Source organism: Calliphora vicina, chromosome 2 (assembly GCF_958450345.1).
Source record: "Calliphora vicina chromosome 2, idCalVici1.1, whole genome shotgun sequence".
NCBI classification, from domain to species: domain Eukaryota; kingdom Metazoa; phylum Arthropoda; class Insecta; order Diptera; family Calliphoridae; genus Calliphora; species Calliphora vicina.
This window is the reverse complement of record NC_088781.1, coordinates 116,193,164-116,214,727: the sequence shown is the minus strand read 5'-3', so window position 1 is coordinate 116,214,727 and position 21,564 is coordinate 116,193,164. Positions and strand designations below refer to the sequence as shown.

The window sequence follows — 21,564 nt, the reverse complement described above, 5'->3', positions numbered from 1 at the left end:
CCAGATCAGAACCCTGTCTAGCCAGTTCATCTGCTATCTCATTTCCCTGTATGTTACAGTGTCCTGGTACCCAACACAATCTGATTGTATATAGTTCCAATAACGCATCTTACACTTTAACACTATGATATGACGTTTCAAAGCCCTGAGTGCCGCTTAACTGTCTACATAAATTATCACTACATACCCCTCTGTGACGCGTGCCCTTATAAAATCCTTGGCTTTCCAGATCACATAGCATTCATCTGGATGTCTGTAAGACACATTGATGTCTTCATCTACTACATAAACTCCGGCTCCAGTGTCAGATTCCATCTTGGACCCATCAATGAAAACTGCACCCCCTTCAAACAGCTGTCCAGATCCAACAGCCACTAGCCCTACTTAGAAACACAATTGTGGGTGAATAACCGAAGTCCAAAGTCGTTACCTATGGTCCGAAATCCTAGTAGGAATATTCGTCTGACCAATTAGACTTCGTACAACATTTTAGTGTAACCTATCCGATTTGGTCTAATCAGAGAAGATTCAAAGAGTCTAAGCAAGTTCCTATCCGCCACTCTTGCCACATATTTCTCCAGTGGCAGTATGTTAAGGATTGTATCCAATGCAGCCAATCGATGTTTTTCCAATGGTAATGAAAAAACATCGATGTCACCTTTTATGCTAATGGAAAAACATCTCTGAACTTTACTCAATATCTTCCTATAAATACGTTTTCTCATTGCCTCCCACCAAACCATGCAACCATAAGTAAAAAATGAGCCTTACAACCTATGTTTAAATCCAGTTTATCATGCCTGGTCGTAGTCACCAATTCTTACCAATAGAATTCCTGCATCTGTAGTAGGCATTGTGATCCATTTAAAGTATTCTTCTTTCATGATAATTTGTTATCAAGGAAAGTCCCTAAATACTTGGCTCTCGCTAATAAAGTCAGATCAACGCCATCTATTTTCGGCAAATTAAAATTCCATATCCAATATTTCCTGGTAAAGAGTACAAACTCTGTTTTCGTTGGGTTTACACTCTGCCCATTTGCCTTGGCCCAGGTTAAGAGGTCACCTAGCGTCGCTTGCGTGATTTCCCTAAATGTCAAAAGAGACTTGCCCTTGAACCGAATCACAACATCGTCCGTATAGGCAACTATCTTCCTACACTTAGATTGAAACATCTTGAGAATAGAGTTTACCGCTAGTAACCATAACAGGGGAGAAAATATTCCACCTTGCTGTGTACCCCTGGTAACCCGTCTTATAATCCTGTCATCCCCTAGGTTTGAGTTCATAAACCAGCTATCAAGCATCGAAATTATCCAACTCATCAGGAAGTCCTTAACCCAGAGTTCAACTAACGAATCTCTTATTACCTTTATCCTAATGTTATTAAGGGCTCCATCTATTAGATACTATGATGTATTGAAAATCATTCATATTATTCAACCCCGAGCCAAATGTGGACTTTATTGGCGAAATTCAAAAAAATGGGAAAATTAAGATTTTTCGATTTTATCAACTTCCACTCCAGATAGGGTACATATGACCCTTTCTCATTTTGATATTCCTGTTCATAGACTACAAATATATCTGAATTTTCTTATACAAGATTTTCTTCAAATAAAATTTACAAAAACGATTTTTTATAACTTTTTATTAAAATAAATTAAAAAAAAAACCTTACAAATACATACTAAAATTTACTTGGACTTTTCAGAATCCATTACTGCACTTATATGTAAATCTGAGGTTATGTGTTTACTAATTGAGTCGATGTCTGCCTTAACAGATGTTAAAAGTTCTTGCTCTACAACAAAATCCATTTGAGATTGTATTTCCCTCCAAGCAAAATCGATATCTTGCTCCTTTGGATCCATGCCGCAAACAACAAAACGTAAGAAATGTTTACCCGCTTGTTTGGCCTGGATCATGTAGATTTTCTTACGTTCCGTAAGATTATGCAGCAGATCTGTGGTACGTTTATTATCGCCTATGGGTCTGAAACAAACCAAACCAAGGGCTCTCTTGGTTACCAACTCAAAGCGGGCATCTGATAAGACATAATTTTCAAATCTCTCAGCCAATGCCATGTGCTTGCGTATGTGGGCTCTTAAGCCTTCGGCTCCAATAGTACGGAAGGTAATCCATACTTTAAGAGCCCTGAAACGTCTACCCAATGGTATTTGCCAATGTCTAAAATCGGGAATTTGTGTTTGGCCTTCATATTTGTGCTTCAAATAGATGCGATCAACATTAAAACTGTCCACCACTTTATTGGCATCCTTTAACCACATGGCACTGCAATCAAAATTCACCATTAGGAATTTGTGTAAATTGAAGTTTAAGGAATCAACCATTTCCAGGCCATTTCTCAGTTCGGAACACTCTTCCAAGGCAAAAGCAGCGCCAGCATAGGCAGCATCAACATGTAACCACAAATCATGTTGATTACAAATTTTACCCAATGACTCGATGTCATCGTATGCACAGGTGCCGGTTGTACCCAAAGTGGCAATGCAAATTATAGGTATCAAACCTTTGGCCAAATCCTCGTCTAAGGCTTGTTGCAACATTTCTCCTCTAAATATCAAATCCTCTCCAGCCGGCAACAATCGTATGGGTACTGCGGACAAAACGCCCGCCTTTTCAATGCAACTGTTACTTTGATCACTAGAATAGGCCACCAACTTGCCTCTTATCTCACTTTCTGTCATTTCGGGATGTTTCTCTTTCATACGTCTGACGGTTTGTTCTCGGGCCGCTATAACAGCAACTAGTACTGATTCCGAGGCGGAACCCTGAATTATACCACCACCGGGACCATCAGTGGTGTGAAGAAATTGTTGGGGTAAGTTAAGAAATTTCGCCAACCAATCCATGACAACAACTTCAAGTTCAGTGCAAGCAGGACTGCAAATCTGCAACAAAAAAAATTTAAACATTTTAATAATATAATTGGTATGTAAGTATATTTTAAATTAAATAAGGACACTGTCTTATTATCAATCTAACAAAATATATAAATCGAAAATCTATTATTCTTTTCATCAGACCACTATCTCTACCAGTTTCTCGTTATCACCACTTGAACACCCGTCAAGCTTTACTTTGCAAAATATTCCATCTTTGAGAAAGTTTCTGTGACACAGATATGACTCAAATTATAAAAATTTGAGATAAAATGCTGAAGAAAAATTATGTTTTAAATAAACACCAATCATTTTCAGCAATTTAACTCTTTTTTACCCCTTAAATGTTCAAGTGTTCTTCCTAGTGAATCTATTTGGGAGAAATTCACCTACAGTTCAAATTTCATTTATCTAGCTTCAGGAAAAACTTTTCACAATTTATCCCCACTTGTCCTATTCCGAATTTTTTAAATGTCAGAATAAGAAATGTTTAAACGGAACAAGAAAGAAGTTAAAGATTTTTGGATCATAGTTCAAAATCTCGGACATAAATGATAGGCCTGAGTTATTACTATAATACTCAGGGGTAAGAGAACAGTATTGCTTATAGGATCAATGAGCAGATCGCTGATATTACGCTGAAAGGTACTACTCATTAATGGAATGATTCCAGATGGGACAGTATCTCTTAAATGTTTTTTTCCTGATCATCATAGAACAATTTTTATAAAACTGCATAGGTAGAGCAAAACTCTATCTGCTCTAACTCTATAAAATTTAAAAAGAAATATGGTTAATATCTCTTATAATTTAGACCTGCTTGCAATTTGAATTCTGCATTCGTCAGGACCAAGTATTTTTCTGAACGATGGCGTTAGTGTAATTTTCTCCACCAAGCTGGGAGATTGAAGCAACACTAAAACGTATTAATCGTTAGGATAAGAAACTTGCAGAGTACTGAAGGCAATAAAAAAAGGTAAAGATCTCTAGATATTTAAGAAACTCGAACATTAATGACAGGACTGAGTGTTTACTACAATACCATTTATCTACTAACACTGGTTTTCAATAGGAAACTGATCACTGATATCCTTGATTGGAGAATATCTCTTGATTACTTTTTTCTGATCATCATAGAATATTTTTTTACGACACAGCTCACTCCAAATAAGGTAATTACGCCCATTGTAAATCCTAAAAGAACTAAGTGGGTGAAATTCTTGCAATCGTAAGATTGAACGGCACACGGGAGTGTGGGCCGATAACTCCAACTACCATGATAGAATCCTAGACTGACGCAGCTAAGGAATGAGTATAGTTCGCGTATATGCACTATAGTTACAGTTTCAATACTTTAAAATTGAAACAAGAATAACAAAAAGGGAATCATGGAAACGGAATTTATAAATTATCACGGAAGCATCTACAAAAGATATTAGCCAATTTCTTCCTATAATTTTACGAAATGTAGCAACGAAACATTGAAACTGAACATACTTTCTAGATTCTGCTTTATATTACCCTACGGCATCTGAAATCTGCATGGGTGAGTTATAAGGTCTCAGGCGCTATAAGGAACAGACGCCCCAAAACCGAAAAGTTTTAATATAAAACAGGAAAAAAGGAAAATGAAAAATAAATCCACCCTACCCCACAATTGGTTGACCTAGATCCGTGCCTGATTGTGAACGGAGAGGCATATTTTAAGCGCTTTAAATCTTCAGAACCGGATGGCATTATTCGAATATTAAGGGATAGTTAATAGGATTTATTAAGAGAGAAGTGATTGAAGTTACAGTGATGTTTATTCCCAAAGCGGTACAGATAAACCACAATACTAGAAAGGATGTCCATATTAGGAATATTCTTACTACGAGTAAGTTCTGCTGAGCACAACAGGCATACCCTAAGGGAAAGGTAGGGGATAGCACGACGATGTCGTTATCTATTGAGGAAACACTTGACAGGAAGGAATATAATATGGTATATTTGGAATATGTGGAAGACCAAAAAAATAGCGAAATGGACAGAAAACATACTAAAGTATAGGGAAGGTTGTGTCTTGAGGCTCACCGAAAGGAAGAGTTATATCTGCATTCTAGTGAAGCCTTGTGGTGAATAAAATCCTTTTCATCCTTTATGTACGGACGATGTGCTCTTTGATTAAAGACAATTTTTTCCAACAATAAGTGATCTCATGGAATCAGCGCTTGGTACTTGGTACATTGGTCAAGGAAACTGTTTGAAGGTCAATACTTTTCAGCAAAAGAAAATATTGGCACTATTATGAAGCTTCCGAGAAAATCCGAATATTTTATGCTACATTTTTATACCCTTCACCTTCATGAGAAGGGTATATATAAGTTTGTCATTCCGTTTGTAATTTCTACATTTTTCATTTCCGACCCTATAAAGTATATATATTCTGGATCCTTATAGATAGCGGAGTCGATTAAGCCATGTCCGTCTGTCTGTTGAAATAAATTTTCTGAAGACCCCAGATATCTTCGGGATCCAAATTTTTTTATAGAACTTTTAAGATCAGAATACCGACGCGAGATGACTTCAAACATTGTCCTGCGGGGAGACGCAATCTCAGTATACACAAACAGAAGTTGCTCTAATGAGAAGTAAGGAAGAAATTAACTTCATCGAAAAGAATCAGAGAAATAAATATTGACACATATAATATTGATATCCACGTGGACTGACTTGTGTATTTGAAGGCTCTCAACTCCAAAGTACTAATGACCAAATGTCTTCTCTATTGCATTTATTATCTGATAGAGTTTGGATATAATCTTTTAGGTTTAGTATGGGTTAAAGGACATTTGATCACTGTATTATATCTACTTGAACACGTAAGCTCTCAAAATCCCCTTTCATTATTTAAATAGTCTCAAGGATGAGTCACTGACAGGTCCAGACAAATTTTTCAGAAGTAACGGTAGGTTCACAAGGAGACCACATTATAAGGAATGGCGATTTTTTGAATCTTTAAAGGTATCACAATAGACCTAAAGGCCACCAACTGAACTCAGTAATTACAAGCGACCTATGTATGTAACCCAAATTTATATATTTGTTTGTTAAGCATAATGGCATGGCTTAATCGACTCCGCTATCTATAAGTATATTATACTTTATAGGGTCGGAAAATTATATTGTGGAAATTACAAATCGGGAAATATGTGGAGCCGCTGTTATCAAAAAACTGGAGTAGGGTGGTAAAAATTTTTAAAATTTAATTTTCAAATGTGAATATCTCCTAAGTTATAAGAGATAATTGATAGCTACTCGGTGATTTTTTCTGTATATTTAATGGTTTTGAAATCGGAACACAGCCGAAGAATTGGGATCGTTTTAAAAATTGAACATACCCGAGATGTCCTACTTTGGGGAAACCTGGCATGCGCATGTCAAATTTCATTCAAATCGGACTAAGGGTTAAGAAGTTACAGATTTATTTCCATCTTTTTTTTTCTCATACCACTGTGCGCTGGATAAAATCATGTAACGAATTTCAATTTTGTACTTCCTTTGGGTCACATATGTATCTATCGACCTATTGTTATAAACATCTGTAGAATTTGATGAAACATTGTCTTCGAAAGCATTTACATGTTTAAATTAAAGCTAAATAAATGTTTAATACTTTCCACTTAAAAACTCAGACTAGAGTTAAGTAACAAGTTATAAGATACAAGTGTTTCAAATTATTTAATCTAAATATTCATCTCAATCAAACTAACAAAATAAAATAAAATAAGTTATCAAATATTTAACAGAAAAGTAAAAGTGTTAAATAATCGTAAAATGTGAATAACATTATAAATAAAATCTACATAAATACAATAGAAATAACAACACTTTTATCACATTAAACAAATCGTAAAAACTCAAAGATGTGTATTTATTAAAATCAATTCATTGACAATAAATATAAAAACACACTTTTATTAACATAAACAGACAATAATATTAATAAAAAAAATCAAAGCAATCAGGTGTAGTTTATTGACAAAACAAACCCATCCAAACCAACCAAAAATCATCAAAGCAGATGACTTGCAGAAGATGTGTTAATTGATGTTAAAGCCAATAAATACAGATGTTTAAAACAAACTATTGTAAATAAAAGTAAAACTCGTTTTAGCCAAAAACAGAGAAAGTTCTGTGTGATTTAAAACATTTTATAAACATAAATACTGGCCAAGAGCATTTTTTTTTGGTAACAGTAAAGCAAAATAATAAAAAAAAAGTCTTTAAATGATTCAAGATGATATCAAAAAACCAATGTAACCTTTTTTACTTGCTAAAGGTTAGTTAAAAGTCATATAATTTAAGTAAAATTGTTTAAAATTTTATACGTGTTCCTTATAATGATAAAGTATGTATTTCAATTTGCCTTAGTTGGGAAAAATTCTTCAAGTCAATAAAAATTCTATTGGTGAAATGCGGGAATGATGGCGTATCTTTTGAACGCGGTTTTGACTTTTAATAACTTATATGTCATTTTGAAGGGTTCATATCTGTCATTTATTCTCACAACATTATAGTGTAAATAACTAAGTTTTTTTTTACTTCGATAATGTAGAATTTTGTACCAACAAAGCGTCATATGCGGGAAGTTTTGCTTTACTTCTGATTGATTGCTCTCCAAAACTTATGGTGAATTTCAACGTGCGAGAGATGGTTTTGTGGAAGACAAAGATCGCCCAGGCCAGCCAAACAAGTTTGAAAACCATGAATTGGAGGCATTACTACATGAATTTTGATGTCAAACTCAACAACAGCTTTACAAAATCATTGGGAGCTAATCAAGCAGCAATTTCAAAATGTTTGCGATCAGCAGGATTCATCCAAAAGCTGGGAAATTCGGTACAATGCGAATTGAAGCCGAGAGACCTTGAAAAACGATTCTGATCTATACCAAGCGAAACACCAAAATCGGAGGAAGATGATATTTGCCTGAATGAAAGATCAAGAAAAGCTCAAAGAGAAGAAAAACAAAAAAGAGAGCTATATTCGGCTGTGCCGAATCTGATATATACTTCAAATTAAAAATTTTAAATATTTTTAGGTAAACAAAATACATTTTTTTTTAAAGTTGTTTTTTTAATTTTTATGAAAAAAAAATTTTTTGAATTGTTTTTTTTTAATTTTAAAAATTTTTTCTTTTTAAATTTTTCAATTTTTTTTTTTAAAAGAAAAAAATTTTAAAATTAAAAAAAACAAAATTTCAAAATTTTTTTTCCGATTTTGACCCATTGTAGGTCCAATTTACTATGGTCTTATATACATCGATAGAAAGGTCTTTGAAATATCTATCATTAGATATCCATATTGTCTATATTAGTGACTTAGATTGTCCTGGTTTTTTCCTTATAACTCAGCCATTTGTGGACCGATTTTCTCGATTTTAAATAGTAACAGAGACGGAAGAATTCCGGAGATATTGATGTATGAATCGTGTATGTAAGGTATTTGGGGGCTTCGGAAAGTTGATTTCAACAGACAGACATGGCTTAATCGACTCCGCTATCTATAAGAATCCAGAATATATATACTTTATAGGGTCGGAAAATTATATTGTGGAAATTACAAACGGAATGACAAACTTATTACCCTTCTCACGAAGGTGAAGGATATAAAAAATGAAAATAAGCAGATGAGACATAAGATGCAAAGTCTAGCTTTGGCATGTGACAATACCGGAGTTTCAGGTCAATCTGCAGCATTTATTGTTAACGCAGCCATACTTGAATTAAACTTTGCAAGTGCCAAAAACTCATCATGTGTAATAGACCGAAGTAAAATACGTCGAGAAAAGAAAAATGTGCGGAAATAGCTGAACTCTATTGGTTAGGAAAAACCTCTGACAGCTATTTATTTTGGGGGTCGTAAAGACAAAACATCGGAAGGTTATTAGTGAAGAACATATCTCAGCCAAATTGTGAGTACATCTAATTTCTCTATGGGACATAAAAAGTGGAGTAATTGCTTTATTAGAAAAACATCTGAAACGACCTTTACAATGGTTTTTGTGTTTATTGCACGGAAATGAATTACCACTGCGCCATTAGTTTTTTTGTCTTGATGGAACCACTACAGGTCCTAATTGCTTTTCTGGCTGTATAGAGAAAAAAACTCGACAAGTGCCTTGGTTTTAAACAAGAAGCTTTTGAAGCTTGAGTTGATATAAATTTATTAATCACTGATCAAAACTACTTACACAAAATATTTTCCACCATTTCGGCTGGCTTAGTTTCAACAAGTTTATCTAAAAGATATCCAGGATGTTCAACTTGCTTCAATAGGATTTTTCGTTTGTATATGGGGAAGGCTAAACCACCAGTTAACCTAAAGCAACTAGGGCTTTTTATGAAAGTGTACGCATCAACAAGGTTAGACATAAAGTCAAGGGCATCTTGTAAACACGGTCCAGTTCATGTTTTTAACATTTAACCATGTTTGTATTTTCTGTTTTAAAAACTATTCAAAGAAATTCATACTATGCTACAAGATAATGCGTCATAATTAAAGGAATTGGCTCTTCGAAGAGTATCAGAAGCCAGAAAAAGAACTACCACAGAAAAAGTTCACGAGTTCTGTTTTCCACAGCTTCAAGTAAATGCAACAAATTACTATGATTTGATAAATTTCCATGGCATACTCAAGCTCGTCATGGAAGCTTAAATTTCTGTCTGTGGATCAGAAGCAAGAGATGCTCCAGAATTAAAGCTAGACAATATATATAATTTTTTCCAACAACACAGAAAAAACTATTTCTTAAACCGTTTCAATTCAAATATTTGTCACATATTGAACTGGTTTCAATTACTTCATAATTAAATCATGTATTCATTTGCTCAAAAACAAAATTTCTTGATATTTTTTATTGAATTTTGAGTTTTGAATTTGATTATTTTGACAATTGAATATAAAATTTTCGTTATTAATTGATAATTAATTCATAATTAAATCAAGTATTCATTTGCTCAAAAACAAAATTTCTTGAAATTCCGCTATCTATAACGATCGAGAATAACCATATATTCTTTATGAGGTCGAAAAAGTGGAAATTACAAACGGAAATTATATAACGTTGTATATATAGAAATCACAAATTTCATTGAAATCATTTTAATTTGAAAAATATCACCTTTTCGATTAATAAAATAAAATCGCCGATCGTCTTTGCCGATTTCAAGAGTTAGATTTAAATCAAAATCACTTATTCAACAAAAATCGTTTAACATAATCGTTTAAATAAATTTTTTCACAAAACATACCCAACTGAAACCAATAACACTGAAACCATTTGCCAACATATCGCCCACAATGGATGGATATGATGAGGCGGTGGGATAGTAGGCATGCATATTTGGCGATTGCCAATGTGTAATGCCTGGCTTAATAATGCGATCAATGTCATGCAGAACTTCCTTCCAATCTTGTGGTTGCTCTGGAATTTCTTTGGGCAATAAATCGAAGAGATAACCTGGCTGTACTGCTGGCAAAATATCACTTTAATTTGAAAATAAATAAATAAACAAAAAACATCATTGTTAACTAAAGACTTTATTCATTTCACTCATGCAAATATGTACCAATCTCTAATGTTTTCCATATAATCTGCTATGAAATCGACAGCAGCTTTGCCAAATTCTCTAAAGGTTTTTGCATCCATTTTTATTTACTTATTTATGTTTAAATTAATTTCACACTTAAGATATTGTTGTTTGTTTTCTTTTATCGTATTTTCTTATTATTATTTTATTTTTTTTTAAATATTATTTAAAGAAATAACACTTTGGTCTTAAATATAGTTTTAAACGTTGGAAAGGTTTGTGTACGACTATTAAGGTTTTAGCTTTCGTTGACTCTTTTTATAAACTGGTGATTTGTATGATTTTAATTTCGATCTGAAGTAATGATGTAAAATAGAGAGTGAGATTTGTATATAGAGATCTGTGTGTGTGTGTTAAAAGTGAGGAAAGTTTTTACAGTGGGCAAAGAGTATTCAACAGTTGGTTTTAAAAATTTAGACTTTAAATAAGAAATGTATGCATATTTACTGGCTGCAAACAAACCTGTTATAAACTCTTTCTTAGAAACACACTTGTTGGAGATTTAAAATTCTTGTTATACCCTTCACCTTCGTGAGAAGGGTATATATCGCACTTGATCAACAAGAGGGTATTAACTCAAAATTTTAAAATTTTCAGTAGAGGTTAAAAACTGTTTGTGGTTATATTTGAAGAGAATTTAAAAATCCGAATACATCATAGTAAGCAAATTTTATTTGAAAATATATTAACATTGTTTTTCTCTTAAATTTTTTTCAGTTATTGCAAAAAAATCAATTTTTTGAGTTAATACTATTTTTCTGAAAAAATTTTAACATTTTTTTTCTAAAAAAAGTCACATTTCGAATTAAAATCATAAAGAAAAACAAATTTTATCAACAAAACAGTATCAACTCAAAATACAACCAAATTTAAATAAAACAATTTGATTATTTTTAACTTGAATAAAGTTTCAAATCAAAATAATACCTTTTTTATGAAAATATACAATGCATTTCTATTTCAACTTTTTTATTAACTCAAAATAATACCTTTTTGTTGATATGAAAGTAGTCACTACATTATCACGAAAATGGTCTCATATGTGGTTTTCGAGATGAAAGAGTAATCGGAATACGTCGAAATTTTTACAGTAGATAGATATTGATGTTGTTAGTTGATTTCTTGCAAAAAGTGAAATTTTAAAAATTTTGAGTTAATACCCTCTTGTTGATCAAGTGCGATATATATAAGTTTGTCATTCCGTTTGTAATTTCCACAATATAATTTTCCGACCCTATTAAGTATATATATTCTGGATCCTTATAGATAGCGGATTCTATTAAGCTATGTCCGTCTGTCTGTTGAAATCAATTTTCTGAAAACCCAAGATATCTTCGGGATCCAAATCTTCAATAATTCTGTCAGACATTCTTTCGAGAAGTTTCCTATTTAAAATCAGCAAAATCGGCCCACAAATGGCTGAGATATGAGGAAAAAAACCAGCACTACCTCGATTTTTTTTTTTTGACCTATATCTGGTACTAAACTTATGTCTTAAAGGTACCAAAAATTATTCAAGTATGTAAACTAGTGCTTTTGCAGGGTTCTCATATTATTTTAGGTACCGATAATTTGCCCTTTGATTTTTTTCAAAATATTACCTAGAAAGTACCAGAAGTACTTTTTGAAAATATGGTGCAATTTTGTGAAATGAATTGAATTTTTTGTAAATCTTTATACAAAACTAACAAACATTAACTATACAAAAGATAATACAAATTATTCGTGTAAACATGCGCAAAAAGTCCCCTTGTAGATTTTCATTTTATTTATGTTCATTATATCGATCCCTTGCGCCAAATTATCGTAAGCGACATTTTCTAAATTTTTTTTATTGCAAAAATTAAAATTGTATGGGCCGACTGATGTTTTAGCGTTCTCAGAATATCAAAATTGTTAATAACTTCAAAATTATAGGGGGTAAGATTTTATCGTAAGTCAACGTTTACATTTTACAGTAAACGAATTTTATCGTAAGCGACACATAGTGGTATTGAAAAAAAAAGAGGGAAATAAATCTGTAACTTCTAAATGGTTAGATTGGTTTGAATGAAATTTCACATGCGCAAAGAAGAAGTGTTCTCGAGTTTAAGTTCTGAACGTGGACCTCAGGGTTCTCAAAGTAGGACACCTCGGGTATATTACATTTTTAAAATGATCCTATTTCTTCGTTTGTGTTCGCAGCTATCAATTATCTCTTATAGGTTAGGAGATATTCGCATTTGAAAATTAAATTTTCAACATTTTTACCCACCCTACTCCAGTTTTTTGATAACGGCGTATCCAAATATTTTCCGATTTTATTGGACTAACAACATATGCATGTGTCAAATAGAAAAAGAACTGTTTAAAAATAATGCCTAAGTTCAAAGTTATATGCATTTGAATTAAAAAAATTTTGAAAAGCCGATTTTTCGCTAATTTTTTGGGAAAAAATAACTTTTTTATACCCTTCACCTTCGTGAGAAGGGTATATATAAGTTTGTCATTCCGTTTGTAATTTCTACATTTTTCATTTCCGACCCTATAAAGTATATATATTCTGGATCCTTATAGATAGCGGAGTCGATTAAGCCATGTCCGTCTGTCTGTCTGTCTGTCTGTCTGTCTGTCTGTCTGTCTGTCTGTCTGTCTGTCTGTCTGTCTGTCTGTCTGTCTGTCTGTCTGTCTGTCTGTCTGTCTGTCTGTCTGTCTGTCTGTCTGTCTGTCTGTCTGTCTGTCTGTCTGTCTGTCTGTCTGTCTGTCTGTCTGTCTGTCTGTCTGTCTGTCTGTCTGTCTGTCTGTCTGTCTGTCTGTCTGTCTGTCTGTCTGTCTGTCTGTCTGTCTGTCTGTCTGTCTGTCTGTCTGTCTGTCTGTCTGTCTGTCTGTCTGTCTGTCTGTCTGTCTGTCTGTCTGTCTGTCTGTCTGTCTGTCTGTCTGTCTGTCTGTCTGTCTGTCTGTCTGTCTGTCTGTCTGTCTGTCTGTCTGTCTGTCTGTCTGTCTGTCTGTCTGTCTGTCTGTCTGTCTGTCTGTCTGTCTGTCTGTCTGTCTGTCTGTCTGTCTGTCTGTCTGTCTGTCTGTCTGTCTGTCTGTCTGTCTGTCTGTCTGTCTGTCTGTCTGTCTGTCTGTCTGTCTGTCTGTCTGTCTGTCTGTCTGTCTGTCTGTCTGTCTGTCTGTCTGTCTGTCTGTCTGTCTGTCTGTCTGTCTGTCTGTCTGTCTGTCTGTCTGTCTGTCTGTCTGTCTGTCTGTCTGTCTGTCTGTCTGTCCGTCTGTCTGTCTGTCTGTCTGTTGAAATCAGTTTTCTGAAGACCCCAGATATCTTCGGGATCCAAATCTTCAATAATTCTGTCAGACATGCTTTCGAGAATTTTGCTATTTAAAATCAGCAAAATCGGTCCACAAATGGCTGAGATATGAGGAAAAAACCAAGACAACCTCGATTTTTGACCTATTTTTTTACCTATATCTGGATTACTAAATATAGACAATATGGATATCTAATGATAGATATTTCAAAGACATTTGCAACGATGTATATAAGACCATAGTAAGTTGGACCTACAATGGGTCAAAATCGGGAAAAAAATTTTGAACCCGAATTTTTTTTAAAAAAAAAAAAATTTAAAAAACAAAAAAAAAATTTTTTAAATTTAAAAAAAAAAATTTTTTAAAATTTAAAAAAAAAAAAAAAAAAAAATTCAAATTTAAAAAAAAAAATTTTTAATTTAAAAAAAAAAAATTAAAATAACAATCGAAAAATTATTTTTTCCAAAAAATTCAAAAAACAACTGGAAAAAAAATTAAATTTTGTTTTCCTAAAAATATTTAAAATTTTGAAGTATAATTTGGTGAAGGGTATATAAGATTCGGCACAGCCGAATATAGCACTCTTACTTGTTTCTTTTTAAGTTATCGCAAAAAATGTCTAAGAGGATGTATAAGGAATTTATACTTTCTGAAAGCTAAGTCTTCATAAAATATTTTAAATGAAAAAAAAATTAAAAGTTGTTGTTACCGAGGGGACCAGATCCATTGAAAAAACACCTATTTTTTATGTATAGCCTAGTACTCTGTTCATATTTGAGAAAAACTATGGTTTTTACATGCGAAAAATTTTACATGCTGTTTGACAGCTAGCTGTTCGTGCGAAAGAAGTGCTGCGTATGTTGTTTCGTGTGGAAAAATAAGGTTGCCAGATGTATTTCACATGTTTTCCACAATAAAAACAGAGTACTGCTTTTGCGAAATTATTTCGCATATATTTCATTCCAAATATTTTATATGTAGTTTGACAGCATTTCGCACGAAATTTTTAACAGAGTACCTAGCTTATAATTAAAATTTAGGGCAAAAATTCTCAAATCGCATATTCGATATCAAAATAAAGTAACCGATTTTAGATGGCCCAGTATGCTTTTAATTATTTTGTAAAGGCTTCCGATAACTCCGACCCTGGTATGGATATTATAGCCAAAATACTAAAAATTCCATTTTTGGGATTTTTCAACACTTTTTTGGGAATTGCGGGATTGCTGATAATAAATTTTAAAATTCGTTTTTAGTTTTCCATTTTAAATAGAAAATTTTACATAACTGTGAAATTTCATTAAAAACTATTCATAAATAAAAATTTAATTTCAATTCGAAAAAATTTTATCTATTCAATTCAATTCAATTCAATTTTTTCAAAATTCAATAAAAAACATTTTTTGTCATATTTTTCAATAAAAAGTATTTCATGAATTTTTAATTGCCAAAAGTTATAAATATTTTTAAAAAAAAAAATAGACAAATAGCTTGAACGAAATTATATTATATCTAGAGATGCTAATCGGGTCTGATTTTTAAAAATCCCGGGGTTCGGGATTTGCTAAAGAATCCCCAAATCCCGACCCGGGGTTTCGGGATTTTCGGGAAATCTAAAATCCCGAAAATTATAAGAAAGAAACGTACATAATTATGTCTTTACAATTGAAAGTAAATTTTTTATTTAGCAATTAATTTTTATTAGACACTAAAAATAATAAAATACTTGCATGAGTACATTATATAAGAAGAAATAACAATAAAGTATGTACATTAGGCCGGGTCGATTTGTATGGACGATCAAAACGTAAAAAATCGTATAGCAGAAACGCAATCTACGCAAAATTCTGTGAAATGATGCCCAAGTAACCATAGGTCTAAAATCAAATCCTATCTTGCGCATTTTGTCTTTTATCCAATAAAAAAACTATTAAAACAAAATATATGTACTGAAATATGATTGGATAAAAGACGAAATGCGATAGGATTTGATTTTAGACCTATGGTATCTTCTTAGAATTTTCCGTAGAATGCGCTATACGATTTTTCGTGAAAAAAATAGAAATACTGGTGAAAAACCATACTTTAGTATAAAAAGTGTTTATTTTAAATAGCTTCTTAAGAATACTATTGCATCTATGTTTTCATCTGCCATTCTGGAACGAATTTAGTTTTCGACATATGCTGCTGCCGAAAAACATCTTTCACATTGGCAAACCCGTTTGTAAATACTTATAACAAATCTGCAAGTCTTTTCCTCTTGTTCCTTCAGAAATAAAGTGATCTATTTCTTTTGCAAGTTGAAAATCTACATTATAATTTGGTTTCGCTATTGTTATTTGGGGTTTTTATATTTATTAATAATATCTTTTAGCCTTTTAGCAATCGAAATATTTTCATTTTGTTCGAGCTCCTCATCTGTGATAAAATCAATTTCATTTGAAGTGGATTTAAATAGAGTTTTGTTAGATAACTTACAAAAAAAGTTGAAGAATTGATTTTCTAGAGCCCCACTCAAGGAAAACCAAAAATACCGTTTTCCTTTATTAACTATATTGTAGCATGAGTTGAGCTTAACAACTTTGTTGGACATCACTTTGCGATATTCGGGCATGTAGAATGTCAAAATGAATGAAAAAGTCACACAAAAATGACAATTTCCCCTATTTATTTATGAAAAACGGGATTTGGAAAATCCCGAAAACCCCGGGATTTAAAATTAAAAAATCCCGGGCTTCGGGATTTAGAAAATCCCGAAAACCCCGGGATTTTCGGGAACGGGATTCCCCGTTTAGCATCTCTAATTATATCGCATCATAACGTTTTTAATTCTATGTATAAATTTCAAAATAATCAAAATAAGTCTTCTCCTGTAAAATTTGTGTTTTGTCGCTTACGATAATTTGGCGCTAAGGGCTCGATATGTCTAAGGGCCATTATTACAACTTGCCGTTATAGTTAAAGGTAACTTAAAGCAATAGAAAAAGGTACCCTTAAAAGTAACTTTAACTATAACGGCAAGTTCTAATAATGGCCCTAAAATGTTTATGTATGAACAAAAACTACTATCGCCCTTTTTGAAAATATTCAACATTTTGGTTAAATGTGTTCTATATTTTGTAATTATTTTCTACTATTTTTAAAATACATTAAAAAAAAAAACATAAAGTACTTTTTTCTTTTGAAATAGTACGCAAGAAGTACCAAAAGTATTTATAGGAAATATTACACATTTCGGTGAAGTCATTAATGAAAATTTTGACACAAAAATATTCAAAAAGTATTCTTCCATTTGAATATCGAAACTAAAATAAATCTTTTTTGCACATTGCTTCAAAAACGGTGTAAAGAAACACAAAAGGTACTTTTTTGCGAATAGTACCAAAGTACTTTTTTAAAATATGGTTTATAAACGACTAAGAGTACCCTTTTAAAAAAAGTACAAAACTACTTTATTTGAAAATATTGTACATTTTGTCCGTTACAAAAAGTATTTTCTTTATTCGGTATGGAATTTAATGTTTGTAATACAAAAATCGAAAAGTTCTATTTGAAAACGTACCTTTAGTGAGTTCTCACTGCATTCAAGGTTATATAAGCTTGCTTCGATATCGATATTAATACGACTTTTATTTAGGTTAATGTGTTTCTAGGAAATGGTCCTTACATGAGACCTATATGATTCTTGTGTACATGAGGATTAATGACGTAGAATTTAAAACAGATTATGATATTTATAACCCCCTGTCTATACTTGACAAATATTTATCATAACAATTACTGACGTTTGTTGTCAAGACAAAGTTGTCTATGCAAAAGCACTAACAATTTTCTCATAACGAAGCAATAATACTAAAAAATGGAGACTATACCTGATAATTTTTTATCTTGACAACCATTTTGACGTTTATCATGATAAAAAATTGTCAGTTATAGACAGGGGGTAAGAGATTTATGCATATTTGTTTGATTTTTGGAAGTGTACCCAATATGGATGCTATAATCAAATATGGACCGATATACACAAAATTCTGCAGTTTGATTTTTACATACATTTATATATCTGCATACAATTTTGGTTCGAAATCCATGTTTGTATGATATTTATGTAGGTTAATATGTTTTTCGTAAGTGATCCTTATTTGGGAGCTATGATAAATTTTGGACCGATCTTCATAATTTGGTACCCCGATTTCTATTTATATTAAAATAATTTAATATAAATAATGATAGCGATATTTGTACGAGATTTTAGTGAAGTGAAGTAAGTGGTCTATATATTAGGGCTATGGCCAAATATGGACCGATCCAAACAAAATTTAGCTTTATGACTGCTATGTACCATTTATGTACCACAGAGCCAAATTTCGGGAAACAATTTATATTGGAATTGAGAGAAATCAGTAACGATTCTAGCCATTTTTAACAGAGTTTTTCTTTTTATCAAAAGAACAATGTATGCAAAATTGCATGGTATTATTTGCAATATTTGTAAGAAAATAGAAAAGTACTTATTTTTGAAAAATATCAACTTTTTTGTAGGTTGTCTCACATTTTGGTTCATAACTCTGATCAACAAAGAATTCCATCTGCAAACGTCAACAACAGACAGACAGACGGATGGACATAGTAACTTAGAATTTTATGAGGACCCTGAGTATACATTTATACTTTTTATACCCTACACCACCATAATGGGGAGGGTATTATGCGTTTGTGCAGATGTTTGGCTGGATGTCCATGTAAACCTTGTGCGCAGAGTACAGGTTGCAATTTTGAAGATATTTCGATCAAATTTGGTAGAAGGACCAAGCCTATTGAAACTGGCTGAAATCGGTCCATTATTTCACCTAGCCCCCATACAAATGTCCTCTCGAAATTGGACTTTATCGGTCATAATTTATCTATGTATCTACACAAATTTCGCTCCAAATAAGTTTTATATATACAAAATTCATGTCACCAAATTATGTTACGATCGGTCCATAATTAGTCATAGCTCCTATATAGACCCGCTTCCGAAAATCACTTTAATATGCATAAATCTCTTAAAAATGTTGGTATATACACAAAATTCAACATAAATAACATTCATATAGACATAAATCATACGACCTAATTTCATGGTGATCGGTCCATAATTGGTATGGTCCACTTCCGAAAATCACTCACGAATATAAATTATTGATATTTGAATAGAAAAATATTTTTACTCATTTACTTGGTGTAGGGTATTATAAGGTCGGGCTTGACCGACCATACTTTCTTACTTGTTAGTTCTACGAAATGTTTCGATATGTTACAAACGAATGACAAACTGGTGGTTAAAAAAATATAACATTAAAAGGAAAACGTATCATTACTTCCTTCTATAACGATACCAGCTAAATTGTATGCTGTTAAGTTTAATTTAATATAAAATATTAAAAAAGTACCTCTAAAAAAAGTGTAATTTTACCTTGAAAGCCCGTCAATATTGAATGTTCAAAATACTCCACTTTGGCAAAAGTTTGAAACGACACATTTTGTAAAAGTTGCAAAAAGTACCAAACAATTTACCCAAATTTGTCTTTATCTACAGCTTTGTGTGACTTGAGAAAATACTGTTTCAAATTTTATCAAAATTATGTATTTCAATAATTTTTAATAAAATGAATTTTCGCATTTTTAGCCTATTGTGTGATATTCCTTTAATTCAAATTTACGCCAAAACATTTGAAATTCCAAAAATTAATGGATCAATTAGGAGAAAATTAACAAACTGTCAACATTTCTTGACTCTAGCTTCTGGCGTTTGGACTATTCGATTATGAATCAGGAATTCAGTACCGTTACTTATTCATATACACGAATTAGGATAAGGTTCATTTCATTAAAAACTTGTCATAATTTTGCTCCTGTCATGAAGATAGACAAAGTACCAAAATATTAACTTTGCCCCTTCAGAATACGAATTTTACAAATCTAAATTGTTTTGCCCCTGTTTGTATCCTTTAGTCCCCATCCATACTGTGAAACATTTGCTGCAAAACATTTGAGTTTGTTGATGAATGGGGAAAGAGGAATGGAAAAGGGTACTCTGTTTCATGTACATGAAGTTTTTGTTGAGTATGTCATCCACATTTATTCGTTCATATTCGTTCTGTACAGAAATGTCAAAAACTGAAAAGCAAAAACATCACCGTGTGGACACGAATGCAGTTTCAAACGAGAATTTAAAAATGTTTTACAGCAAATGTTTCACACAGGGCACACTTAGAAAGGTGACTGCGATGAAACACCTGATTATTTTTTTATTTACTTTAACAGTTCACCTACTTTTTAACAAAAACAAAGTTGTTGTTTTTGTATTGTTGTAGTGATGCAGTCGCCTTTCTAATTGTGCCCTGGTTTCACAGTGTGGACCTGGACTTAATTTTGGATTTATCGCATATATGGCTTGTGAACTAATATGGCAATAGAAAAATATATATTTATAATAAGAGAGCTAAATTCGGCCGTGCCGAATCTTATATACCCTTCACCAAATAATACTTAAAAATAATTTTTTTTAAATATTTTTAATTAAACAAAATTAATTTTTTTTTTCAAAATTGTTTTTAAAAATTACTTTTACAAAATTATTTTCCAAATTGTTTTTTTAATTTTTTTTAAAAAAAGTTTTCTAAATATTTTTTTAATTTTTAAAAAAAATTTATGACAAAAACTTTGATGAAAAAAAAATTCGGGATAAAAAATTGTTTTTCCCGATTTTGACCCATTGTAGGTCCAACTTAATAGCCTTATATGGACTTTGAAATATCTATCATTAGATATCCATATTGTCTAAAATAGGGCAAAATCGAGGTTGTAATGGCTTTTTTCTTATATCTCAGCCATTTGTGGGCCGATTTTGTCGATTTTAAATAGCAAGCCGGAAGAATTCCCGATATATTGATGTATGAATCATGTACGTAAGTTATTTGGGGGCTACGGAAAGTTGATTTCAACATACAGACGGACATGGCTATATCGACTAGTTCCTAAAAAACAGCCTCCGTAGAACTGGTTCTAGAACTGTTCCCGGGAAGAGGTATAAATGTAAGTGATTCAGATAAGGCTAAATACTCGAAATACAATTTTCACTCATTATTAATCGATCACTCGAATAATAAAAAAAAAAATGATTAAGTTTTATTCGATCCAAATTAAACTCCAATAACTGACAACTCTACTACATAGTCTGTCTCTTGATATATCAACAAATTAATGTAAACTTACCCAGTTGAAACCCAAAGCGCCTATACCAGCTATAAGTAATTCCCCAATTATGGAACCCGCCGACGATGAAGACGGAAAGTAGGCATGAAAATGTGGTGATTGCCAGTGAGCCAGACCTGGCAAAATAATATGTTCTAAATCGTGCAATATAGTTTTCCAATGTTCGGCTTGTTCGGGTATTTCCTGGGGTAGACTGTGGACCAGCGAAAAGGGAGTGGTAGTGGGTAGAACATTGCTGTAAAAACAAAACGTAAAATATTAAAAATATTTGAATACAACATTTTTGGAATAATGAGACGACCGACTTACCGTTCCCTTATATTTTCCAAATAATTTATAATAAACTCTATGGAAGCCTGGCCAAACTCACGGAATTCATTTGAATTCATATCCATATTAAGCAAATTATTGTTATTATTAATTTAAAATGTTGTTTTTAATTTTATTTCTTATTTATTGAGTTTAGTGCTGTGCCTTTAA

At 32.3% G+C, this 21,564-nt stretch overlaps 1 protein-coding gene across 2 annotated transcripts; it reads right to left on the bottom strand.

Annotated features, from left to right (window-relative positions):
- Positions 1 to 1,633: 1,633 nt before the first annotated feature.
- amd (alpha methyl dopa-resistant) lies at positions 1,634 to 21,533 on the bottom strand. 2 transcript variants are annotated; one of them, XM_065501700.1, is made up of 3 exons: positions 21,394 to 21,533; positions 21,085 to 21,319; positions 1,634 to 2,914 (listed from the first exon to the last, which is right to left on the bottom strand). In XM_065501700.1, exons 1-3 carry the CDS (start codon positions 21,477 to 21,479, stop codon positions 1,697 to 1,699), a joined length of 1,539 nt encoding a protein of 512 aa, XP_065357772.1. In that variant the 5' UTR covers positions 21,480 to 21,533; the 3' UTR covers positions 1,634 to 1,696. The 2 variants fall into 2 exon arrangements, with proteins under 2 accessions (XP_065357772.1, XP_065357773.1); XM_065501701.1 differs by lacking the exons at positions 21,085 to 21,319; positions 21,394 to 21,533 and adding exons at positions 10,201 to 10,435; positions 10,519 to 10,599.
- Between the last annotated feature and the right edge of the window lie 31 nt (positions 21,534 to 21,564).